Source organism: Carlito syrichta, unplaced genomic scaffold, assembly GCF_000164805.1.
Source record: "Carlito syrichta isolate Samal-C Ts95f unplaced genomic scaffold, Tarsius_syrichta-2.0.1 Scaffold311717, whole genome shotgun sequence".
NCBI classification, from domain to species: domain Eukaryota; kingdom Metazoa; phylum Chordata; class Mammalia; order Primates; family Tarsiidae; genus Carlito; species Carlito syrichta.
The window spans coordinates 226,451-254,116 of record NW_007255813.1 but is presented as its reverse complement, the minus strand read 5'-3'; the positions used below and the strand labels follow the sequence as shown (position 1 = coordinate 254,116).

Here is a 27,666-nt window from a genome sequence, read left to right as displayed (position 1 = left end):
ATACTCAGATCTTTGTTTCTGTGAGAGGTCACTCAGTATTATAGACTCTGGTTCCATCCAAGTTGCTGTGAAATTCATGATTTTGTTCTTTTTTATGGCTGTGTAAGATGGTGGTCTCACTGTGTTTTCAAGCTGGTCTTGAATTCCTGGCCTCAAGCAGTCCTCTCTCCTCAGCCTCCCTAGTAGCTGGGATTACAGGTACAAGCCACTGTGCCCAGCAATTACTTTCTCTTGAAATCAGATTCTGGGAAAGAATTGAGTTTTCTGTTACTTTGTATTATGATAGATTGACAGGTTTTGAAAACTGAAGGAGACTTCTAGAGACCATCTAGACCCAGGCTCAAATTTTGTAGAAAAGGAAACTAAAGCTGAAAGAAGTTAAGAGACTTACTTTTTGCCTCTCCCATTCTATTCTCCCTTAATTATGGGCACAACTTTTTCTCTTAACAGTTGATGAAAAAGCACCTTTGTTTCACTTTCTTTCTTTGCTTTTGACATACTTATCTGGTAAACTTCTTTGTTTGTTTTTTAAATAACAACTTAATTGACAAAAGTTCTGAAGAAACTATGATGGGTTTAAAGACAGAGTGATATATCCTAGCATGTGGCTAACATTTCACTTCGTAGGCATTCTGCTAGTTGCTTACTTAAGAGTGTCATTATTGGACCAAAATGGAGTAAGCTCACTGTAGCCTCTTTCTCCCAGTGATCCCAATGAAAAACTGAACAAAATGCAACCTTAGTATACTGCATTTTTTTTCAAATATACATGAAACATTCTCCAAGATAGACCATATTATAGGCCATAATAGAAATCTTGTCAAAATAATGTTCTGTGTCTTTAGTAGAAGTAAGCTACAAATCTATAACAGAAAGATTGGAAAATTCCCAAATATTAGTAAATTAGTATGCTTCTCAGTAATTTATGGGTCCAAGAGGAAGTCTTCAGGAAAATTGGAACGTATTTTGAACTTAAAATGAAAACACAACAGTGGTCAGTCAGGGGTAAAGGGGAAGGGGAAGGCTTGATTACAAAGGAGTAGCACAAGGGAGTTTGGGGGGAGAATTTGGGGCAGTGGAATGTTCTGTATCTTGATTTTTGTGGTGGCTGTTTAAAGGACTATGCATTTATCAAAACTCAGACTTGTTCGCCAAAGAATAAATCTTACTTTATATAAATTCAGAATACATTTTTAAAACTTCAGTGTCTATTTAATGGATTGAGTTTTTTTATAGTGATGTCTTTGGATGAGCTACTTGTCACAAGCCTGCTGGGGAAAAAGGCGGGGGGGGGGAAACTATAGTATTTTCCAGTCATTAGTGGGTATGACTCACAAGTAAGCACTTTTTTGGTTTGGATCTTGAAAGGAATAACATCTTCATTTAGAAGTTTTTATTTCAAAGTGCTGGTTGCTGTTGGGAAACAAACAAAAAAATTTTAGTGCAGATTTAGCATGAGCTACACTAGTTTAGATGCAAATATAAGTGGATTTTTTGAAGAAAAATATGCTCACTGAAAACGTGTATTATTGTTCAACATTAATTGAACAGAAAATCAGCCTTTTGGCTAAGATAGTTTTGATAATAATTGAATTGTCAATTAAGTGTAGCAAGACATTTGGAGGATGTGCGAAAAGAACAAGATGGTAGTAGTTTTGGAATAATAAACCTCAGATTTTTAATTTCTTTTTGTTTTTGTTTTTGTTTTTGAGTTGGAGTCTCACTCTGTCACCCAGACTGGAGTGCAGTGGCCACTCCCGGCCACCGCAGCTTCGACCTGCTGGGCTCTGGCAATCCTTCCGCCTCAGCCTTCAAAGTAGCCGGAACTACAGACGCGTGCTATCATGCCCGGCTAATTTTTGATTTATTGTAGAGACGAGGTCTCACCAAGTTGCCCAGGCAGGTCTCGAACCCACGGGCTCAGGCAATCCACTCACCTAGGCCTCCCAAAGCGCGGGGATTACAGGCTGAGCCACCAAGCCCAGCCAGATTTTTAATTTCTTTGAACAATATTTTATACTTTTCAAAAGTGTCTTGTACTTATTTTGTTAAATTTATCCCTAAGTATTCTTTTTGATGTTACTGTAAATGAATTTATATTCTGAATTTCATTTTCAGATTATTCATTGCATCTGTACAGAAATACAGTGATATTTGTATATTGGTCTTATATCCTGTATCCTTGCTGAACTCATTTCTTCTGATGGTGTTTTAGTGGATTCCTTGTTTTTGGTGTTTGTTTTAAATATATAAGGACATGTCTGTGAGTAGAGTTAGATTTGCTTCTTCCTTTCCAACCTGAATGCCTTTTATTTCATTCTCTTTCCTAACTGCCCTGCCTAGAGCCTCCAACACAATATTGGCTAGAAGTGTTGAAAGCAAACAATTTTGTCTTGTTTCTAATTTTAGGAGGAAAGCATCCTCTCACTTTTATGTATGTTAGTGAGGGGTTTTTTGTAGACACCTTTGCCAGGTAAAAGAAGTTTCCTTCTATTCTCAGGTTAAGTGTTTTTATTATCACAGCGTGTTAGATTTTGTCAAGTGTTTTTTGTATATTTAGTGAGATGATCATGTGATAATTTAAAACTCCTTTGTTTGCAGAAAAACCCAATTCAGGCGTTAAATAAAAAGGGACATTTATTGGGTCACTTAACTGTAAAGTCTAGGTGGCTATCTTACCTTCAAGAATGAATTGGACTGATTGAGAGGTTCTGACACTAATATCCAGATTTGCTTCCTTCTCCCTCTTTTCCTCAAATCCTCCCACTCTGGTTTCCCTTTATGTGGGAATCATGTCTAGCTCCCAAGTGATGGCATCAGCAAACTTTCCTAAAAGATGAAAAACAGCCCCATTTCTTTTTGCCTTTTTCCAGTCCCAGCAAAAGTCTCAGAATTAGCTCTGGTGGGGCCACTTTCCCATTGAGAACAGGAGATGTCAAATTGCACTTAGGCCTAAATCACATGCTCAGCCCTACCCAAACCAGATGGATGGAGTGTAGGAAGAGGGTTTTCATTCATGCAATAATGCAGAGTACATGCTGGATTGTCAAAATTAACCGTCAAGTATACTTTCTATCATGAGATAATTCAAGATAATTATGTGAAATTGATATTTAAATCTTATTTTCTCCCCGTCTCATCCCTGACTACAGTAGCTGATAGCTAAAACTCTCTCTGCTCACTGAAGTTTCTGTCTAATCCTTCTAAGAAGGGCGTTTGGGTGACAGTGTATTCCGTCTCTAATAGAGTGAAAGGAGGTACCTATAGGTACCTATAATAAACTTAGTTTAGCGTAGTCTTTTTGCCTCAGCATAACAATTTTTGCTTAGGCTTTGCCCCTGACATGCTTTGAATCTAGCATAGGTTAGACATAGATAAATTTCTAATAGGCAGTTTTAGGAGGTGTTCAGGTGTTTTATTTTATTAAAATTTTTTATTTTAAAGATGTGGAGTGCAATTCAGGGTTAGGTATACAGTTCATTATGCAGTTATCCTTGTTGATGAGATGTGCCCCTCACTCCCCTGGCTGTTCCTCACTACTGTCAATCCCTTTCTTATAGTATTGTGATAATTGTTCAAGGTCCGCTTATGAGTAAGAACATGCGGCACTCAGTTCTTTGTTTCTGTGATAGATCACTCAGTATTATAGACTCTAAGTCCATCCAAGTTGCTGCAACATTCATAATTTTGTCCTTCTTTATGGCTGTGTAATATTCCATCGTGTATGTGTACCACTTTTTTTTTTAAATCTAGTCCTCTTCAGATGGGTAGCATGGTTGGTTCCATGTTTTGACTATTGTGAATTATGTTGCAATAAACATGTGGGTGCAGGTATCTTTTTCATAAAGTGATTTGAATTCCTCCAGGAATATTCCCAGCAGGGGGATTGCAGGGTCATACGGAAGGTCGATTTTTAGATCTTTTAGGAGTTGCCACACTGTTTTCCACAGAGGTTGTACTAGTTGACACTCCAACCAACAGTGTGTAAGTATTCTCTTTTCCCCACATCCTCTCCAGCATCTGTTGTTTTTTCAGTTATTGATGATGACCATCCTGACTGGATTTAGGTGGTATCTCAGTGTGATGTGAATTTGCATTTCTTTGATGACTGGTGAGGCTGAGCATTTTTTCATGATCTGTTAACTGCTCGGATGTCTTCATTTGAGAAGTGTCTAGTCATATCTTTTGCCCACTTTGTAATGGGGCTGTTTGTTTTATTCTTTTCAGCACATTTGAGTTTCTTGTAGATCCTAGATGTCAGGCCTTTGTCAGATATACAGTTGGCAAATGTTTTTTCCCAGTCTGTGGGCTGTCTTCCAGCTCTCTTGATGGTTTCTTTGGCTTTCCGGAAGCTTGTCAGTAAAGGACCACGAATACAGTCTTCAGCAAAAAAAAGAAAGAAAGCGGGAGTTATCATACTCCCAGACTTTAAACTTTATTTTAGAGCTACAATAATGAAAACTGCCTGGTACTGGTACAAGAACAGGCATATAGACCAATGGAACAGGACAGAGATTCCAGAAGCAAAACCTCAGTTTCTCAACCAACTCATCTTCAACACAGCCTTCACCGTCAACCACTGGGGAGAGGAGAACCTATTCAGTAAATGGTGTGGGGAAAACTGGCTGACCACATGCTGAAGTTAATTAAAACAAGACCCCTACCTATCTTCATACACAGAAATCAACTCTAAATGGATCAAGGTCCCAACCGTAAAACCTCAAACTATAAGAACCTCAGACATTTTAAAATTACTTTTTACTGTAGGCCAAGCGGCAGCCTGTCCCACCCTCACAGCAAATCTCCATCAGATGCAAGACAAGGACACACTAATAGCCCAACCTTTCGATTCATGGTCTAGCATAATAATCTCTAGGAAACTTTTAGGTCAGAAATCACCCCAGAAAGTCAAAGATCACCCCTTGGCTGGCAGAAGCCATAGAAATAATAATAAGACCAGCTTTTAGTCAAGGAACTTGTGAATTAAAAACGCTTGACAGATCTCTTGCAGGAAAAACCCCTCTGGGCCCAAATCCCCAAGCTAACCTAATCAACCCTTTGTGACCTACTTGACACAGACAGGATTCCCCCCCCACAACCATTGCAGCAATCATGTGACTAACCCGCCCATCTGTCTGCTGTCCATCACCTGACATCAGTACCTGCCCCTTTGGGATGACGTGGGGCAGACCACTACCCAGTTACCTTAATGACTTTCCCCCATCAAAAGGAGGGGTCAGGCCAGGCACTGTGGCTCACTCCTGTAATCCCAGCACTTTGAGAGACTTGAGGTGAGAGGATTGCCTGAGCCCAGCCTGGGCAATTTAGACCTCATCTCTTCAATAACTCAAGAAAAATTAGCAGGGCATAATGACGCATGCTTATAGTTCCAGCTATTTGGAAGACTGAGGTGGAAGGATTGCCTGAGCCCAACGGGTCGAGGCTGCAGGTGGCTGTGAGTGTGCCACTACATTCCAGCCTGGGTGACAGAGTGAGACTCCAACTCAAAAAAACAGGGAGGGGGGTGTTAAAAACATTCAACCTCGAGCAGCCAGTTGCCATGCTAAGATGTGGTGTGACCATGTGCTCTTTGAGCTATGGCCAGGCCATGTTTCCTGGCTTTGGCCTCCTCCCCTACCTTGGGGAGGTGAATCTCCTCTCTCTCTCTCATTTACTTTCTAAATAAACTGTATTTTCTAATCTAACTTCTGCGCAATTCTTTGCATCTTTCTGCAGCATCGGATCGCACACCAGACACCCACACCCTGGACAGGCCTGACCTAACATTCTGGAGGACCCACTGGGAGTCTGACCCTAACTAACATAGGGGATGGCATACATGAGGATAGGAGTTGGATGGAAAGATAGTCCAGTGGTAATCTTAAGGGAGCAGGGACTGGTATAGACTCACAGTTTTCATCAGCCCTTTAGTTACCTTGACTATTTCTTCATTTCCACTGTAAGTGCAGATTAATTTAAAACAGGAAGTGGATTAATGGCCTCCTTATCATCCATGCCTCTTTTCTTCTACAGTTCATCATTCCTGGCCTCTATCCCAGTTTCCCAGCCCTGGACATTATAAAAGAGCTGTGTGTCCCTTTACTAATCTCTATACTCTCCATCTGCGTTTAAGTTTTGTCTGATGGGAATAAAATTTCTGTTGTCTCTTAATGTGCCTTCTGAAACTGCAGGAACTTTATGCTTATAGAAAAAGTTTTTCTTGATGGTAGTTTCTGTAGTTACAAATGACCGAATTAAATTGCAATGCATTGAACTTCCCCTTGTATAATTATAACTTCCTCTAGATAAACATAGAACCTGTTATAAGGAAGGTAATGTTTCAGTTACTATTATAGTTTACCAGCTACTTTCAAAACGTACTGCAACTGTACTTTGAGGGTGGGAAACAGGGGGCTGTTTAACATTTTTTAGATTCCTGTAAGATAAAACTAGTACTTTTTTTTCAATTTTAGGACACATTTTTTTTCTTCATATTTCAACAACTCAAATCAAGAAGCATCTTTCAGCCAATGTCATATTGTTTAATTGGCAGGGATTTTTTTCCCTTTATTGTGTTACATAAAATAATGGTATGTCTTAGAATTGATGATGCGATCGTTAGTTTTATGTGTCAATTTGACTGGGCCACAGGGTGTTCAGGCATTTAGCTAAACATTATTTTGAGAGGGTCTGTAAGGGTGTTTCTGGAGGAGATTAACATTTCCATTGCTAGATCAAGTAAAGTAGATTGCCCTTTCTAATGTGGATGGACCTCATCCAATCAATTAAATATTTGAATAGAGCAAAAAGACTGAGTGAAAGGGAATTCCTCTCGAGACTGCCTTGAGTTGGAACATTGGTCTTTTCTTTTCTAGCCCTTATTGGCTCTTCTTGGGTCTTGAGCATGCCGGCATGAACTTACACCATCAGTCTCCTAGCTTGCTGACTGCAGATCATGGGACTTCTCAGCCTTCGTAGTCACATGAGCCAGTTCCTTATAATAAATATAATAAACCTCCTTACACACACACACACACACACACACACACACACACACACACACACACACACACACACACACACCCTATTGGTTCTTTTTCTCTGGATAACACTGACTAATACAGATCAGTCCTAAATTTGGTAAAATTCAGTTATTGAGGATGTCCTGAGTGCCTTCTACACAAAAGTCATGGTGGGTTTGGGTTTGGGTTGGGTTTCACACCAGCCAAAATCATGGGAGTTGAGCTCTGGTGAAGTGAAAAGATGCTCTTATTCTATACCAGGATAGCTTTCCAGGAGTGGAGTTTGGGAGGTTTTGTGCCAGGAAAGGCAGTGTACAAAGACAGTTTTCTTCCCAGCTCTGCTGTGTACTTACTACCTATGTGACTTTAGGTAAGGATCATAATATACCTGGGATTGGTTTTTTTATCTGTAAAATGAACTGGTTGAACTAGATGATTTCAAAGACCTCTTCTGTTGCTTAGGTTCTCAGAAATTAATTATTTTGTTTCAGTGAGAGAAGATTGCCTAAGATGTAAATAATCAGACTCTTGGAAAGGGCTAAAACATCACCTCACCAATAATGTCTCATTCCAGGACCTCTGATTCTCTGCTCAACAAGAACAATCTCATGATCTTTTTGGTTTCCCAGATTATAATGCTTATGCCAAGAACAGTGGCCTTCAAGTTTGGGTTTAAGTTTGAGGCCAAGATCTGGAGGCGTCACTTTCTGAAATAAAAATTTACAAGTTCATCCTAAGAAGTTTGCCAGCCAGGAATTAAGTGCCAGGGTGGAGATAAGGCTATAGAGTTCGTAACATGCAAAAAGGGTCTAGGTCTCTGGGAAGAAAGTCCTCAGTATAAAATGCAACAAGAGGAGCAAAAGCCACAGTTTTAGAGAAGATCATTTATCTTTCGTGAGAAAAGTTCTGCAGGATATTTCAGTTCAGATATTGGAGAGTGAATGTTGAGAATTAGTTTTGGCCCAGTTTTGCTTAAGAAAGTGAGAGACATGGTACCTGGCATGCCTGAATGTTCTGCTTTCTAGAAAAACAGATCCTGATAAAGTAAATGATGAGTGAAACATCTTGCCTGCCCACCTAACTCCTTCACATGGATTTAGTGCTGAGCATTCAGTCTTCTAATTACAATGTAGTTTCCCTGTGTTGTAACTTTGGACTGGGAGTACTCCAGGAAGTGCAGTAATCTGTTATAGCATAATGACTTGATACCATTGGTGTCTAACCCACTTGGTTTGTGTGGATCAGTCGCCAAGGGCCCATCATGGATCTGCATCTGAATAGCTCCTGGAACTCTACTTCTCTCTGGCTACCTTAGCCACATTCGAGTCCCGAGAGAGGAATGAATGTCTCTCTAAAAAACTATGGTGTTTCAGAGAAAGGAAGAAAACTACATCTGACTGAGAAGACCTGACAAGGCTTATGCAGGGGTAGTCAGCGATGGATGACATTTTATGAAGAAGATCCAGTTAGAGCAAAAGTCTAGAGGCAAAAATACAGCAAGTAAGTTTGGTTTGACTAGAATATAGGGTGCGTGAAAGGACCAGATAAGATATCTGTTTCTACTGTATATGGTTTGTCCCCTGAAATTCCTCAATATTGAAGTGAACATAGTCAAGTCTTGAATATTTTAAGATTACTCCATTTCAGTGGGTCAGTACAAAATAGTAAAACAAAGTTACCTTTTCTGAAGGTAATGTCTGGCTTTAGGCCGGCTTAGTGGTTGGCACTCTGCATGACCTTTTGTTGAAAGGGCGTTGTGAGCTTTTGTTGCCTCATTTCTAAGTTTTGAATAATTTTTCTTAATCAAGAGAGGAAGACAAGCATGTGATAACAATAATGTTCAGGACATACCAATTATTTGTCTTAGAAAAATTAAAAAGCACACATTATTAGTAGTGTATCAGGGGAAAAATAGAATAAAAATCTTTTTATTTCTGTACATCCCATCACCTAGAGAATCTTCCTCTTAGACTCTCCCTTACAGTGGAAAACTCCTTGGCACTAACCCAGTATCCTATGTTAGGCTGTATTTCTAGGTCCTGGGAGGCACCTCATATGTAGGCAGTAATTGCAAGATGCTCTTGCTTTTGCTTTCAGGTTGGCAACCTCGGTGGTTCCTTCTCTGTGGGGGAATATTATCCTATTATGATTCTCCTGAAGATGCCTGGAAAGGTTGTAAAGGGAGCATCCAAATGGCAGTCTGTGAAATTCAAGGTGAGAAATCAAGCGACTTGTAGGTTTTATTTTTCTTTCTGCCTCCCTACAAAACTAAAAAAAGTGCTGGCCCTTGCATGCCTTTATCTGTTGCTCCCATAATATACACCAAGATGCATAGTGTTATGTCTCAAAAGAAAGCCTTGCAAATATAACCTAAAACTGCAACCAGCTTTTACAAGGAGATTGGTTAAGAGGTGGTTAGAATAAACGAGAGCCTTGTGCCTCACCACCCAGCTTAGTCACCTGTTTGCCTGGGGCCAGTCGCTGGTGGGAAAGCTTGCTTGTCTTTTTATTGCAGCATCAAACACTTTGTGTTAAATCAAAGTGGACACACACACACACCTCCCTTTCCCCTCTCGAAACAAGCAAAAACCTAACAGACATACAAGTAGTCTTTTCTTCTTGGCTTTGAAATCTTGAGACATACTGAGAAGATGTGGCTCAAAAGAAAAACAAATTAAATGGGAATTTGAGGGGTGAGTGTGTGTGAAGGAGAGTGTGATTTGCTTGTTTCTTCTCCTAAAGGGCCCTGAGAGAATTCTCACACTTTTGGTCTGACTTGTCAAGGGAAGTAGAAGAGGAAAATACTGTTGTTGCTTTTTAATTACTTCCCAAGAAATCCTAGGAGATCAAGAATGTACCTTTTCTGGTATGGGAGCGGCATATTTTACACACACACACACACACACACACACACACACACACACACACAGAGAGAGAGAGAGAGAGAGAGAGAGAGAGAGAGATTTCCTCTCTGTATTCTGATAAGAAATAAAACCCAAAAGTTAAATTCTGTGATTCTTTTTTGAACCAAATCTTGGGGATGCCTTGAAGCCAATTGCCAATTGAAAGGTTTTCCTCTTGGTCAACAGAGGTATTTAAGAAGAGATAAATAAACAGAACTTCATGTGAGTTAGGAGAGGTGTGAGGGCATCCCCTGTGGGAAGAAGCCTTTGTGACTGGTACCAGTTGAACTCCAGAAGTAGGGAGTGGTGGAGGCTACCCAAATGGCACTCTTCTGGGTCTGGGTCTCTGACCTCCCTCTTTCTTCCAGTTCATTCTGTAGATAACACACGCATGGACCTGATAATCCCTGGGGAACAGTATTTCTACCTGAAGGCCAGAAGTGTGGCTGAGAGACAGCGGTGGCTGGTGGCCTTGGGGTCAGCCAAGGCTTGCCTGACAGATAGTAGGACCCAAAAGGAGAAAGGCAAGTATCAATTGTCCTCTGGTCTGGAAACATTGGCACTTACCCACTGGCATCTGCAGGTTCCCTTGTTATCTTGCCGTGACCACCTAGCCTGCTTTTTGTATCATGCAAATGCTATATAAGTAGAATTAAACCAGAGTCCATATCTGACTCTTTTGTCTTGGCATATCATAGTAGAAACAGTGCAGACTTTGGAGCCAGACACAACTGGGTTCAAATGATGGCTTTGCAGTTTATTGGCTGTGTAACCTTGGCACAGGTTACTTAACCTCTGTTACTCTCAGCTTCCTCATCTTTTAAAAAGAGGTTGGAACATACCTTCAGAGGATTAGTGATGATACGAGATGGTCTGTTACCCAGTCCGGTACCAAGTTGACCTTGGGTGAGGAGTAACTGAGCTAGATAAGCCTGGATCAAGGTGTTTTCTGTAGTGAGACCCTGCTCTCCCCTCCTTTTCCCTGAGGTGGGATGGATACTTAATTGTCAGGTTGCCGCTGCTTAGTGCTCATTAGCTTAACATCATTAAGGTCTCTGAAGAACCACTGCACAGCTTTCTCTTTAACCTGGAGTAAGAATGCCAGGGCTGACTGCCTGGGCCCTAGTTGCTGCCTCTGAGCCCTGTGGCCCTGTATGTGCACCTGAAGCGATTAGTTGGGGCTGGTGGGGTGATGGGAAAAAGTGTTCCAGGGAACATCTCTCACGACAGGTATGGCAGATGGGCTCAACTCTTCAAATAGACCTGATAAAATGGTTCTTTCTTGGTTGTTTTAGTGCTAAATTGGGAGCACATTTTAGAGGCTGTTGGCTTTGACTCAGAGCAGATGGTAGCATGCAGTTTTTTCATGGAGTAGATTACAGAAGTGATCATTGTAGCTGAGCCCTCAGCGCCTGGCAGCTGGGTGCCATTAACTTTGACAAGTCAGCATACTGAACCAGTTCTCAACTGAAATTATGAGTGATGTTCTTAGTGATAACTGATGCTACAGAATGCTGTTTCCCAGGCATGAGTTGAGCACTGTATTAGTAGGTAAATAGCTATGACCCCATTTTGCAGATATGGAAAACTGTGTCAGAACTGAGGCCAAAACTCTGAACGCTTGTCTCTGCTCCCAGTTCTGACAGAAGTAGGTCAAATGATATGTTGTCTCCTTCTTTCTGTACTGGTGATTACTCAATATGTTGACTCAAGAAATAATGTGTATTACTTCAGAATACTAAAAATCTACTTTTTCTGTCTTCTTCCTATGTCTTCACTTATCAAATCCATATACTTTAAATATCTTCTGACATTGGGCATAGGTTATATATTCCACTTCTGTGTAGCATACTAGTAAATTGGTTATTTATTCTGGTTACTACATTATCATCATTTTGTTATTTAGAGTTTGCAGAAAACACTGAAAACTTGAAAACCAAAATGTCAGAACTTAGACTCTACTGTGACCTCCTTGTTCAGCAAGTAGATAAAACAAAAGAAGTTACCACAACTGGTGCGTCCAATTCTGAGGTAAAATATTATTTATCAGCATTATACTAGACATGAATAATATTACAAAAGAAGTGACTACAACTGGTATATTCAATTCTGAGGTGAAATATTATTTTATTAATGTTACTAATATACATAGAAAGTAGCACTGCATGTTGCTTACTCTCATATAAGCTATGACTGTCTTGGAATTCACTATTTTATAGAGAAAAAAGTAACAAAATTCAACAATGAGAAAACATACATTTCAGTATATGGAAGTATATAGTTTTCCTTCCTGGAATGAATTGGGGATTAATTAATTGATAACATTTGTAACCTTTAACTTTAGTACTGATATACTAAAATAAGTTTCTGCCCAGTTCATATTGCTTTATGAATTACAGTCTTGTCTTGCAGAGCTATTTCTATAGGTGTGACTACTGAGATATCAATTTAGTGTCTGTCAGTGATGTGTATCTGTTACCTCTGATGAGACTAACAGGATTTTATTTGTGTTTTAGAATAGACAAGTGCTTTCAAAAGTGGAGATACACATTTTTACTCTTTACCATCAGCAAGGATTATGTTTTTAGTATTCATTCATAAAGTAATTCTCTTATTCTAAAACACATATTATTATTTTATTTACTGCTACTATTATTATTACTTTGAGATAACGTTTCACTCACTCAGGCTAGAGTGCAGTACTGTGATCCTGGCTTGTGGTAGTTTTGACCTCCTGAGCTCAAGCGATCCTCCCACCTCAGCCTGCCAAGTAACTGGAAATACGAATGCCTGTCACCATGCCCAGCTGAGTTTTTAAATTTTTTGTAGTGATGAGGTCTCACTATGTTACCTAGGCTAATCTCAAACTCCTGGGCTCAAGTGACTCTTCTGCCTCCGCCTCCCAAAGTGCTGAGATTACAGGCATAAGCCACTGCACCTGGCCCTGGCTAATTTTTTAATTTTTTGTAGAGATGAAGTCTTGCTATGTTGCCCAGCCTGGTCTTGAACTCCTGGGCTGAAGCAGTCCTCCTGCCTCAGCCTCCCAAAACACTGCAATTGTAGGTGTGAGCCACCATACCTGGCCCTAAAATGTTGTATGTATGAATGGCTCACATTAACCAGAGAGGGCCTCTGTAGTATTCTCAAATAAATTATAATCTGAGAAACAATGCCTATGATAGGAAGTATCTGGAGATTGTAATTAATGGTATGCATTTTTTTTTTAGGTAGAGGAGTACTATGCTACTAGTAGTACATGTGTTTTTGCATTTTTCTAAGAAAGGTGACTTAACCCACTTTCATTCACTTCTTTTGGGACTCTCTTATTCTTTTGTCAGCTGCCTATTACATATGACACTGTGCTGAGGTATGGGTAGGGAAGGAGAAGGGTACCAAAAAAGTTTCAGTCCTGTTCTTGGGAATGATTCTTAACCTAGAGCAGTTGTGCTCCTCAAGAGACACTTGACAATGTCTGAAGACAATTGTTGGTTACGACAACTGAGTGTTAGTGGTTAATATTACTGATGGTTATATTGATTAATGGATAAGTAGGACTTTTCTTTTATAACTGATGTGCATATTTGCCCAGCAAAATTGGTGGATACTTTGTTATTATTGTTATTATCATTTATTATTGTTATTATTTTATGGATTAAAAATTTCTAAGGACTTTCCACTGTTGGGCTTTTTCTTTTTTGGTAAGGTTAAGGAGTCTTCCACTCTGGTTGTTTCGTAGGAAGGAATTGATGTGGGAACTCTGCTGAAATCAACTTGCAATACTTTCCTGAAGACCTTGGAAGAATGTATGCAAATCGCAAATGCAGCCTTCACTTCTGAGCTGCTCTACCGCACTCCCCCAGGATCACCGCAGCTGGCCATGCTCAAGTCAAGCAAGGTAAAAGTCCCGCTCCATTTGGCTGCAACAAGGCATCATGAAAAATTTAAAAGTTTATATTGAGCTGTGTTCTCCATCACCCTGTTGTGATTGATAAAGGCATTTTTTTTAGTGGACTTTGCTTTATGTACCCCTTTATACTGCCCTCAGTACCCCATATCCAGTCAGTTATTTGTGGCAATTTTGCTGCCTAAATATGCTCTAATGTAACCTCTTCTTTCCAGTCTCCTTGTCTAGTGAGTCTTGCCTAAACTTGTGGTAGCCTTCTTACTAGTTGCCTTCAGCCTGATCCTTCCAATCAGTAACAGTATTTCTCTTAGTGCATTTTAAGTTGAACCACTTTACCTAAGCCTTTGTTGCCTGTAGGTTGAAAGTAAAAACACCTAAGCTCCTTCCCATGTCACCAACCTCTTTCCCTGTCATTACCTACCTTGAACATATAATTGCTTGTGGTTTCCCCCACACCTTTGTGCCATTTCCCAGTGCCAAGAATACCCTTCTCACCTTTCTTTCCTGGGTTAGCTCTTATTCATCTCCCAAGACTTAGTCTCTTCTTCCCTGAATCTCTAGATTGGGCTAAGAGCTTCTCATATGCATACCCGTTTTAGCTTTGTTCTATATTGAAATTATTTTAAGGACAGGAACCCTATAGTGTTTCTTTTTATAATACCTCTAGTGTTTGATACAATGCTCTGTCATAATTTGCTATTTATTAATGTTTGAAGAGCATAACTGAAATTACAAAGGTAGCTAATCGCTGAGTTTGGTTATGATAAATAGGTCCTTCAAAAGACCATCTTCCTTTTCCTTAGAAATTTGGATACCATTAGATACCATTATTTGAATAAATAAGAAAGGCTAGTTGTGTTCAATGACTCCCTTTTGGGAGGACCTAAAATTGTTCCCGTTAAGTGGAATAGTATATGTTATGGTCATATTTACCACTTATATATGTGATAAAATCCTAAATATGCTCTGTTGGAAGTTTAACGTGTAAACTTTAATTTCTTTGCTTCTTTTAAAGATGAAACATCCTATTGTACCGATTCATAATTCACTGGAAAGGTACAGTAACTTTTTTGTTTTTTCTTCTTGCTAAAAATAAGAATGTTGTCCTTGTTTAAAAGAAAGTGATATTTTGATCATTTGGTGGTTTTCCTCATGATTTGACATAAGTAAACAATATCTGACGTTCTTCTTTTGGTGAAGCAAGGTAGACCAGACCTTTCATTTAGCACTGATAGTGAAGGTGTTTGCATTTTTCCTAGGATATGGCTCTCACCAATCACACCTAGTAACTTTTGTTTTTTTTTTTGAGCTGGAGTCTCACTCTTTGCCCAGACTGGAGTGCAGTGGCACGCTCCCGGCCACTGCAGCCTCTACCTGCTGGGCTCCGGCGATCCTTCCACCTCAGCCTTTCAAGTAGCCAGAACTATAGGCGCGTGCTACCACACCCGGCCAATTTTTTATTTATTGTAGAGATGAGGTCTCGCCAAGTTGCCCGGGCAGGTCTCGAACCTGTGGGCTCAGGCAATCCACTCACCTCAGCCTCCCAAAGCGCTGGGATTATAGGCCGAGCCACCGAGCCCGGCCACACCTAGTAACTTTTCATCTCTCTAGGGTGTACTGAAGGTTGGAACTTCTCTTGCAGAGGAGCTAAACATTGATTTAAGTGTGCTTTTAACTGGAAAAGATAGCAGTGCTAATTTGTTTTGTTTAAAAATAAAAATCTTGTAGCTTTACAGGTTGAAAAAGAAATTAATATCAAAATTTAAGCTCTTTGTATTCCCCTACATACTCCTTCAATTAAAAAAGGTACACCTTTTCATAGTCAATAGGATCTTTAGTTAGTTATTTCATATAGACATTCCCATGTATTGACATAGTTTGGTATTTTTTTCTTTCAAATTATTATTTAATAGTTTGCCTCTTTTTTTAAAATCAGGGTCTCTGTTACCCAGGCTGGAGAGCAGTGGCATGATCATGGCTCACAGCAGCCTTGACTTCCTGGACTCAGGCAGTCCTCTTGCCGCAGCCTTCCAGAGTAGTAGGGACTACAGGTGCCCACCACCATATCTGGCTAATTTTTAAATTTTTTGTAGAGATGAGATGTTGCTATGTTGCCTAGGCTGGCCTCAAACTCCTGGGCTGATGCAGTCTTCCTGCCTTGGCCTCCCAAAGTGCTGGGATTACAGGTGTGAGCCTCTGCACCCTGCTAGAGCTTGCCTCTTTGTATCCTAGTGTTTGCTTCTTTATTACAAAGATTATTCCCAGTTTGTTTGTTTCCAGTTTAATACTGTTCTAAATATGTCTACTAGTAGCATGTTTGTATTTTTCTTTTGAAATATTGTCTCTATATACACCTACATTTTGAATTATTAGGTTGAAGTATGGTATTTTTTTAGAAAATAGCAAATGCTTTTCCTGGAATCACCATGTTGCTTGAACCCTTCCTCCTTATTTTTATTAACAGAAAATATTTTTTTCTAATTTGGCTAGGTGTAACTGCCTGTAGTGAGATATTATGATTGGCCCTTTAACAGAATCAGCTGTACGACTTGGATGTTAAGTAGCTTTTTCTGTTACCCTAAAGTGCTGACAGGTGCCTCCGGATGTGTTGTGATCCTCCTGGGTTTTCTTTGTCAGACATACTTTACTTGGAGTGTTGTCCCGTCACCACAGCATGTGGCTTGTAGACACTTAACTGTTAGGCAAACACACGGAGGCAGGCAGTGAGTGGTGTAGAGAGAGAAAAAAACCTCCCGGGGAGAAGTTGAGGAAAGTCAAAGTGTTAAATGTGGCACCTGGAGAAAGCTGATTGAAAATCAAAGAGCTATCAGTGACCATTTCCTGATGCTAGTGGGGCACAGGAAGATTGGGACAACTTAGGGTGATGGAAGACTGTTGATGGTTCTTCCATTTCTAAATGACTGACCTGCTCCCATCACAGGTCTTGCAGGTAGGAGGCTGAGAGGTTGGGCTTGGTTTAACAATTCTGTTTTTTAATTAATGTTGAAAGGAGTTGGTGATTGCGAACCCTGCCCCCACCTCTCAGATTAACATTGACCTGGGCATTCAATATCTGACCAAATAACTGGATTTTCTGACTTTTTTTCCATTTAAAAAATTTTGCAGGCAAATGGAGGTGAACAGTTGTGAAAATGGATCTTTAAATATGGAAATAAATGGAGATGAAGAAATTCTAATAAAAAGCAAGAGCTCCTTGTATTTGAAATCTTCAGCGATAAACTGCAGCATATCAAGTGAGGAAAATACAGATGATAATATAACAGGTACAAACAAAAGTAAAGTCTGAAGCAACCATTGAATGATAAGAAATTTGGGTATTTGATTTATATTCATGATGTGACACTTGAGAGGGATTAACCTCAAGACAGGGTAGTTGTATCTCCTAAGGATGATATTGGGTAGGTAAGACACCTTGTTGATTGAACCATATTCTGTCATCCCAGATGACCCAGTATTGAGAAGGCAAAGTGAAGAGGAAGATTTCTGCTCAGTGTTCTTGGCTGTTAACGTTTGTGGGCTTCAGTGAGCAGTAGCTGTCTGAGTAGACTTTTTAGAGGGCATAAGTACTTCACTGGCCTTCTACCCTGTATTTTAAAATCCTTTGAACTTAGACTGTGATGTCAGACTTAGCATTGTATAAAATTTGGCACTTCAAGGGCCTAAGGATGTCAGAATTCACCAGTCACCGTCAGGTTTTTACCCAGTCTTTTCTATCAAGCCAAAGTCCCACATTTCAGGTAGGAGGTCTGTAATTCAAATTGCTAATTCCATTGGCACTAATCACTAAAATCTACTTCATATCAAAGACAACCATAGTAGAGCTTTTAATTGTGTTATAAGTGCTTAATAAATAATTTGAAAATTAAAAAATTTCCTCTTTATGTACTCTGAAATAAGTGACCCTGTTTTTCTAGATAGTTGGGGGGAAAGAAGGTACATTTTCTTAGCTGTTAATTGGAGACACAGTCCACATATCATTGAAGTCTTATTTTTTGAGTAATAATAAAGACAGGAGAATTTCTTCAAAACAGTACAATCATTTAGTTGCCCCAGTAATTTTACTTCTAGTAGTTTTTTTTTCAGGGAATAGTCAGATTTAAGGACAAATATCTATGGACAGGGATGTTCTTTATGGCATTACAGTTGATTCTCATTATTTGCAGTAGTTAATGTTTTGCTGAGTCACCACAAACACTGAATTCACAAATACTGAACGATTGCCCCTAGGGGAAATGTGAAGTTGGGTTCCTGCAAGTGTATGATTACATTTTTGTTGACTAATCAATACTTAACCTTGTTTTATGTGTGTTTCTGTTTAAAGACACAATGTATATTATTGGTTTATTAACATTAAAATCACAGCTAACTGTACTATATATAACTCATGCCTGAATGCAGCTTATCTAACACATTTTGTCCATATGGCACATCACAGCCTTCATGTGCTTAGGAATGCTAGACACAGCCCAGTTTTGTTTGTGTGTATGTTATATATATTTATATGTGTACAGTGTTTCATGAATTTTTATTTTCTATGTTGTAGAAATTTTCAACAATGAATATGTATTAAATTTTATAATAAATACATAACAGATTAGTGATAGATGTCTTCTACTTTGCAGTCCAAGTTGAAATAATGAAGGAAAATGGAATGGAAAACTACCTTAATGTCTTCCACAGGGGCATGATGCAATATTACATGGTCATTAAAATAATGTTTTTGAAGAGTAATGAATGATAATGAATTTATGATACGTTGTTCAGTGAAACCAAGCAGGATACAAATCTACATATACCTTAAGCCCAGTTTTATTTATGTGTGTATATATGTTATGTATATGTGTATGGGGACAGTATTTCATGAATAGTATGCGAACAGTATTTCGCTACACTTGGGGACCCTTTCAAACAACAAAATCAACAACAAAATGCAATAACATGCATAAAACGTGACATTGAATAAGGATATTTGTTTATAACTTGAGAGCTAAAACGAGAAGGCAAACCATTACCTTGTTCTACCTCATCTAAGAGTTTACTTATCAGGTCACACATTTCTCACCATTCTGTGCATGTCCACAAATGACTGCAAAAGTGCCAGAAATATGGATTTGGGGGCTACAAATACATTTTAGCAAGTAGACAAATTCACAAATATATAAAGAATACACTAATAATGAGGATAGACTATTTTTAATAGTAAAATTTTGGAAACCACCTAAATGCTCTCCACATAGGCATGATGTAATATTACATTGTCATTATAATCATGTTTTTAGAAGAGTATTGAATGATAATGAAACTATTCATGATACATTGTTTAGTGAAACCAAGCAAGATACAAATTTACATGACCTTTAAGCCCAGTTTTGTTTGTGTGTGTATATGTTATATATACGAAGGGGACCCCATAAAAACCGGAATTACCTTTTGGAGGGTGGGCCTCCTGTAGTACAGGGTTCCCCCACTAGGCAAGTGTTCTAGGAACCTATTGGCATCAGTGTACCAGGTAGCTTTTGTAGTGAGAAGCTATGTTTGATTTCAGTGAATTTTTTTTTTTTTAGATTCTTTGTCCATTTAATGAGGGGTGATTTATATAAACAACCTGCTCACACCGCACTGAGTGTTCAGCAGTTTTTGACCAGAAAAAATGGCATGACCCCCATGCTCCACCCTTCCTATTTACCCAGCCTTTCCCCAAGTGACTTTTTTTGTTTTTCCAGATGAAAAAAGTCCTCGGCGGAGCTCAGTGGCTCAGCCTATAATCCCAGTGCTTTGGGAGGCTGAGGTGAGTGGATTGCCAGAGCCTGCGGGTTCAAGACCCGCCTGGGCAACTTGGTGAGACCTTATCTCTACAATAAATCAAAAAGAAAAAAAATTAGCCGGGCATGGTAGCATGCACCTATAGTTCCATCTACTTGGAAGGCTGAGGTGGAAGGATCGCCGGAGCCCAGCAGGTGGAGGCTACAGTGGCCGGGGAGCGTGCCACTGCACTCCAGTCTGGGCAATGGAGTGAGACTCCGACTCCAAAAAAGAAAAAGAAAAAAGTCCTTAAAGGGAAACATTTTGCCAGTGTGAAAGAGGTGAAACAAAAAAGTCAGAAGCACTTAAAGGCATCAAAATTGACGAGTTCAAAAACTGTTTTGAGCCATGGAAAAAGTGTCTTGATAGGTATACTGCATACTTTTCTGTGTTTTAGATATTTTCAACAATGAATACATATTAATTTTTATGATAAATATATAACAGGTTAGTAATAGGTATCTTCTACTTTACAGTCCAAGGTGAAATAATAAAGGAAGATGGAATGGAAAACCTGGGAAATCATGACAGCAACTTCACACAACCTGGGTCAGACTCAGGCTGCCCTCCAGAATCCCACTGGGAAGAAGACAAAGAAGTTATCCCAACTTTCTTTAGTACCATGAACACCAGGTATTCTAGACCCTCTAAAATCACTGAGAGTTGGATCCTGGAATCCCTTCTGGAAAATTACTAGTGTTCCTCTCAGGTGAAGATATACTCTAAGACAATAGAGAATATGGTATGTCAAATACCAGCTTTACTTTTTTTTTTTTTGGAGTCAGAGTCTCACTGTGTCGCCTAGGCTGGAGTGCAGTGGCACACTCACAGCTACCTCAGCCTTGACCTGCTGGGCTCAGGCAATCCTTCCGCCTCAGCCTTCCCCATAGCTGGAACTCCAGGCACGTGCTGCCATGCCTGGCTAATTTTTTGATTTTTTGTAGAGACAGGAGTCTCATCAAGTTGCCCAGGCTTGTCTTGAACCCCTGGGCACAGGCAGTTTTCTCACCTCTGCCTCTAAAAGTGCTGAGATTACAGGTTTGAGCCACCGTGCTTGCCCCCTGCTTTACTATTTACCTTGTCCCAACAGTGAGTGAGAAGGAATTGGATTGTGAAGTGTACTCTGTGAATAAATTTTAGCTTGCTTTGGTGGATTATCTTTGGAAAATGATTGTATTGATCTGTATTATAATAGAAAAACAATTACTGGGGCATATCCATGAGATCAAGTCAAATGATTTGCCCTGCAGAGGGGCAGCTGCTACTTTGACTGCCTCTGAACTACAGAGAGTGATGATGTATTTTCAATCTTTCCTCCTCCGTATCATCATATTGTTTAGCTTTAGTGACATTGAACTTCTGGAAGACAGTGGCATTCCCACAGAAGCATTCTTGGCATCATGTTATGCTGTGGTTCCAGTATTAGGTAAGATTCCTGCAGTTGCCTTACATTCGTTAGTCTCTAGAATCTGTCATACTGCATTTATTTTGTAGGGGAAATATTCTGAACCAGGTATACGATGAGATGACCCTTCTTCATAGCTGCCTCTTCATATCACCAACCACATGCAGTTAAAATTCTGTGACCTTCATATCACCAGCCACATGCAGTTAAATCTCTATGAAATTGCATATTCCTGTTTCATTTCCAATTATAATTAAGTATTGACCTCACAGTAATATGGAGTCTTGCTTTCCAGAAATCATACAGAAAAGTAAAAGTGAAAGTAGTTGAGGAACAGGCCTTCCAATCTGTTGTTACTATGAAATAAGTATTTTACCAGTTTAAAACATTTTTTTCAGATATTTTTAAAAAATCTCTTTCTCTCTCTCTCTCTCTCTCTCTCCTCTCTATATATGTTGATTTAGATCAGATTTACTTTTACTTAGTGTAAAATCAGTAACCAGGGATTGCCATTGTGTTGAAATTCACTGTATAACCCACTTAACTATGTATTTTTTAAAAATTGAGGTATAACTTGCATATGACTTACATATTATGATTCAGCGAGCTTTGACAAATGCACCTACTTATGTAATTCACATCTTTATCCATACACTCAATATGTTTTTGAGACTTATCCTTGTCTGTATCAGTAGTTCATTCCTTTTTATTGTTGAGAAGTTTTCCATTAAATGAATATGCCACAATTTATTTATTTATTCTTCTATTGATGAACATTTGGGTAGCTTCTAGTTTGGGAAATGAAGTTATAGATGAATAAAGGAAGTTGCTCTGAACATTTCTGTGTTTATGGGCATATGTTTTTATTTTTCTTGAGTAAATGCATAGGAGTGTTTAATGTTGTGGTATCTCATTGTGGCTTTAATTGGCATTTCCATGATGACTAATGATGCTGAGCACTTTTTCATATACTTATAGGCCACTGCTGTCTCTTCCATTGTTAAGTGTCTGTTCAGATCTTTAACTCATTTTCAAAGTTGGTTCTTTTTCTTTTTATCATTGAGTTGTGACAGTTCTTTCCATATTCTGAGTAAAATTCCATTGCCGACATATGTGAATATTTTTTCCCAGACTGTGGCTCGCTTCTTTTTTCTTAATGATATCTTTGAAAAGCAGAAGTTTCAAATTTTGATAAAGTCCAGTTTATTCCTTTACAGGAAGTGCTTTCAGTGTCCTAAGATATCTTAACTTTCCCAAAGTCTATGAGTTAGTCTCCGATGTTTTCTTCTAGACTCTTCTTATTTTTACATTTATGCCCCCTTGGAATTATTGTTTGTATGTGGTGTGAGGTAGGAAGTTGAGGTGCTTTTCTTTTTTCCTTATGATATCTGTATATTCAAGAACCATTTGTCAAAAGAACAGAAAAAGTAAAAATACTTTTACACTGCTTTGGCAGCTTTTTCGAAAATCACTTGACCTTATAATTTGGGACTATCTCTGGACTCTCTCTTCTGTCCCAGAGTTCTTACAATGTCTTAAACTATAAGACTTGAAATTAGATAATGTAAGTCTTTCAATTTTGTTTTTGAAGATTGTTTTGGAAATTCTAGATCTTTTGCTAAATTTTAGCTTTTCTTTTCTTTTCTTTTTTTTTTTGAGTTGGAGTCTCATTCTGTCGCCCAGACTGGAGTGCAGTGGCCGCTCCCGGCCACCGCAGCCTCGACCTGCTGGGCTCCAGCGATCCTTCCACCTCAGCCTTCCAAGTAGCTGGAACTATAGGCGCACGCTACCACACCCGGCTAATTTTTGATTTATTGTAGAGATGAGGTCTCGCCAAGTTGTCCAGGCGGGTCTTGAACCTGCGGGCTCAGGCAATTCACTCACCTCAGCCTCCCAAGGGGCGGGATTACAGGCTGAGCCTTTTCAATTTCTATTTAAAAATCTTTTGGGTTTTTGATCAAGATTACGTTGTATCTGTAAACCAATTAGGGGAAAATTGACATCTAAACAACATTGAGTCTTCTAATTCATGAATATACTATGTGTCTCCATTTACTAGAGTCATTTTTATTTTCTCTCAACACTATTTTATATAGTTTTTAATGTAGAGATCTTACATATCTTTTGCTAGGAATAAATTTTAGAATTGTATGGTTTTTGATGCTATTGTAAAAAGTGTTTTATTTCATTAATAGTATGTAGATACAAATTATTTTTGTATGCTGTTATTTTTATAATCATGAGTGAGTTAATTTGATGAAATGCTTTTCCTGCATTTATTGAAGTCATTTTTTCCCAGTAATTTGTTTATATAGTGAGTTCCATTTTTTGGATAAATTCAATGTATTATCTTGCTATTCCTACCACCTAGCTATTTATTTTATATTTTTCCTATCTGTTTTTATTCCTTTTTTTACTCTTTTCCTGACTTCTAGCTAATTAACCAGTTATTTTTTTAATATTCTATTTTACTTCCTCTTTCGGCTTTTTATCTGTTTATCTTTGTCCCTGCCCTTCTTTCTGATTGATCAATCAGTATTTTTTAGAATCCATTATCTTTTCTCTTGTGTCTTTTTAGCTATACCTTTTTGTTTTATTTTTTAGTCATAGCCTTGCCCGACAGAAATATTCAGACACATATGTAATTTTAAGTTGTCTAACAGGCACATTGAAATAGTAAAACTAAAATTAATTTTAATAATGTATTTTATTTAATCTAGCATATCCAAAATATAATCTCAACATGTAATCACTGTAAAAGAATCATTAATGAGATATTTTGCATTCTCTTTTTGGTACTAAGTCTTCAAAATCTGGTATGTATTTTATACTTACAGTACATTTTGATTTTGGCTAACCACATTGCAAGTGCTGAATTGCTGCATATCAGCGTAGTGGCTGATATTGCTAGTGGCTACCATATTGGACAGTGCAGCCTTAAGGATTACAACATGTATTCTAAACTTATAAGATTATCTTCATCTTACCTGCCACTATGACCTCATTCTGGTTACTCACCTTAGAGTAGTATAATTGAAAGAGATAATGACAGTATCCTGCAGCTTTTGAACCTTATGTTTACAAAATGATTTAGAAGCGAAAATTAAATTTGTTGGGGGAAAGATCTGCTGAAGTTATTGTTAATATAAAAATTTTCCATTTAAAAGAATAATACTTTTTCAAAAAAATTTCAAAAATGATTTTTATCTTTCTTTTAGACAAACTTGGCCCTACAGTGTTTGCTCCTGTTAAGATGGATCTTGTTGGAAATATTAAGGTGAGTATACTGGCTTGACTCTGTGGAAACTTTAAAATAAAGGAAAATGTTTTCAGTAGTTTTGTGTTTGACAATAATCATCAAAAGGTGAAAATGTATCACAGCTCTTCAAGAGAACGTGTGTCTTTCTTCTCACACTGTGAATGCTCAGTAAGGGAACGCCTAAACCTTTGCTGTGTGCTAGAGGCAGGCTTTGGGGGAGTAGAATACTCATTTTGAAAACGAAACCAAGGTTACTTTTTTGTGCACAGAGTGTGGATCAGTAGGGTTTCACTCTTATGGCAACTCTGATTCTGTGTTTTTTCAGGTTTAAACAATGACTTTATATTTTTCCAAAAGGTATATAGTGAAAATAGTCATCTATGGTCTGGAACTTGAAAGGCCCAACTTCCAGATGCAGCTGTGGGCCATCAGCAACTCACCAAATCTCGTTGAGCCTGTTTCTTCCCAGAAAATGAGAAAGTTGTATATATTACTTCCAATTTTTAAAGTTTTGGTCCCTTTTTATTTATTTATTTAGAGTTGGAATCCACTCTGTCGCCCAGGCTGGAGTGCAGTGGCACACTCACAGTCACCACAGCCTCAACCTGCCGGGCTTAGTCGATCCTTCTGCCTCAGCCTTCTAAGTAGCTGGAACTACAGATGCACATCACCACGCTCAGCTAGTTTTTGTGATTTATTGTAGAGATGAGGTCTCACCAACTTGCCCAGACTGGTCTGGAACCCCGGGCTCAGGTAATCTTCGCCTTGGCCTCCCAAAGTGCTGGGATTACAACAGGCTGAGCCACTGCATCCACCCCTGGTTCCTTTTTTTTTTTTGAGTTGGAGTCTCACTCTGTCGCCCAGACTGGAGTGCAGTGGCCGCTCCCAGCCACTGCAGCCTCAACCTGCTGGGCTCTGGCAATCCTTCGGCCTCAGCCTTCCAAGTAGCTGGAACTACAGGTGCGCGCTACCACACCCGGCTAATTTTTTGATTTATTGTAGAGATGGGGTCTCACCAAGTTGCCTAGGCAGGTCTCAAACACGCGGGCTCAGGCAATCCACTCACTTCAACCTCCCAAGGCGCGGGATTACAGGCTGAGCCACCAAGCCTGGCTAGTCCCTTTTTAAATGTAAATTTAATGTTACCTTCTTGAAGATATAATACTGAATATACATCTATCTTCTTTGTCATTGGGCATTACTCTTTGAGGAAGCAGTGTAAGAAATTCCTATAGACATACCTTTCTTTACTGTGCATTTAGATGAAATAAATATTTACCTGAAATATCATTCAAACAAATGATTGTTGAGTTTTATACTCAGGATGAAAAGTATCTGCCAAATACAGGTGAGAGGTTCACAGGCAGAAAAAATTACTTAAACAACACAACTTTAAACGCTGAGACTATTTAATTCCAGCTTAAGCCTCATAGAATTCTCAAACAAAAACTATATTATCTTAAAAACATAAGGAAGAAGGTAGTAGAGGCTTACTTCATTTTGATTTCTTAGAAGCCTGCTTGCCAAACTTTAAGTCTCAGTATTATACTATGCTTGATAACTTCAGCATTTTTAACTTAGGTTGTTTCTCTGCTTTTCCTCTAGAAAGTAAACCAGAAGTATATAACCAACAAGGAAGAATTTACCACCCTCCAGAAGATAGTGCTGCATGAAGTAGAGGCCGAGGTAGCCCAGGTTAGGAACTCAGCTACTGAAGCCCTCTTGTGGCTGAAGAGGTGAGACAGGGGTGGGGCAGCAGTTAAAATCTAGCTCCACTGAAATGTTACCACAAAAAATTGTTATGTAAAGAAGACTACATCTGAGTGAAGGATCTAGTTGAATTGTGTAGCCTTGTCTGGAGGGTCTGATGAATAGAACACCAACCTATTAATTTTTTTGTCTCTCTCTTTATAGTGACAAATATTGTTAATAGTGTATATAAGATAGGAATCCTTTTTTTTTGAGTTGGCGTCTCACTCCATCACCCAGACTGGAGTGCAGTGGCCAGGAGCGGCCACTGTAGCCTCAACCTGCTGGACTCCAGCAATCCTTCCGCCTTAGCCTTCCGAGTAGCCGGAATGACAGGCATGTGCTACCACGCTTGGCTGGTTTTTTTATTTATTGTAGAGATGAGGTCTCGCCAAGTTGCCCAGGCGGATCTTGAACCCACAGGCTCAGGCATAAGATAGGAATCTTAAAAGGAATGTACAGTCAACTGGTTTCTCTTTAAATCAGTGGTTCCAACTTCAGTGGCATCAGAATCATCTGGAAGGCATATTAAAAACACTACACTCAGAACCAGAGTTTCTGATTCAGTAAGTCTGGGGTAGGCCCCTAGAATTTACATTTCTAACAAAGTCCCAAGTGATGCTAAAGCCACTGGTCCTGGGACCACATTTTGAAAACCACTGCTTTATGTATGTCACATGGGATGAGAGAAGGGGTCCAGAGCAAGCTAAAGGGAAATAACAAGGAAGTAACTCCAAAAGGGACTGCCTTATGATTTGGCCTGTTTTCTGCTGTGCCCAAGATATTACTGAAATAGAAGCTGTTGTCTGCCATTTCTTTATACCCATTCAACATTAGTGAACTTTGAAAATAATATTTCCTTCTTTATTTTGTTTTAGAGGTCTCAAATTTTTAAAGGGATTTTTGACAGAAGTGAAAAATGGGGAAAAGGATATACAGACAGCTCTGAGTAAGTGTTGCTTACATTTTGTTGGGTCAGGAAATCGAATGTGCAATGGAGACCCCTAGAGGAGGCGACGGGGTATAGGGAAAATGTCTGCTTTTCAAGATATGATTTTGTTTCTGTCTGTTCTTATTTCATTATTATTTGTTGTTTGCTTCCTGTGTGCTTCGTTTAAAAAAGACCCATAAAACAAAGGCCTGACAATCTCGATCTAACTTATTAAAACTCAGTATATTTTAGAGAAACACTGAATTAATGAAAAGCCACCTTTTAATTTTTTTTTTTTTTTTGCATCAGGGTCTCACTCTGTCACCCAGGCTAGAGTGCAGTGACATGATCATTGCTCATCACAGCCTCAATCTCCTGGGCTCAGGTTATCCTTCCTCCTGAGCCTCCCAAGTAGCTGGGACTACAGGTGTACACATCATGCCCAGCTATTTTTTTTTCTTTTTCTTTTTTTTTTGGTAGAGACAAGGTCTCACTATGTTGCCCAGGCTTGCCCAGGCTGGTCTTGAATTCCTGGGCTCAAGCATTTCTTCCACTTTGGCCTCCTAAAATGCTGGGATTATAGGCATGAGCCACCACTCCCAGCCCATCTCTTTTTTTTTTTTTTTTTTTTTTAAGTTGGAGTCTCACTCTGTCACCCAAACTGGAGTGA

General features: G+C 39.0%; 1 protein-coding gene across 1 annotated transcript in view; it reads left to right on the top strand.

The window, feature by feature from the left end:
• PLEKHA8 (pleckstrin homology domain containing A8) overlaps positions 1–27,666 on the top strand; it is a 64,316-nt gene that overhangs the window by 10,846 nt on the left and 25,804 nt on the right. Inside the window, exons 2-12 of the mRNA XM_008068984.2 lie at positions 9,120–9,236; positions 10,294–10,449; positions 11,832–11,956; positions 13,662–13,820; positions 14,845–14,885; positions 16,956–17,113; positions 20,129–20,285; positions 20,993–21,078; positions 24,276–24,334; positions 25,922–26,052; positions 26,944–27,014. Coding sequence (XP_008067175.1) covers positions 9,120–9,236; positions 10,294–10,449; positions 11,832–11,956; positions 13,662–13,820; positions 14,845–14,885; positions 16,956–17,113; positions 20,129–20,285; positions 20,993–21,078; positions 24,276–24,334; positions 25,922–26,052; positions 26,944–27,014 — 1,260 coding nt within the window. The remainder of the gene's footprint in view (positions 1–9,119; positions 9,237–10,293; positions 10,450–11,831; positions 11,957–13,661; positions 13,821–14,844; positions 14,886–16,955; positions 17,114–20,128; positions 20,286–20,992; positions 21,079–24,275; positions 24,335–25,921; positions 26,053–26,943; positions 27,015–27,666) is intronic.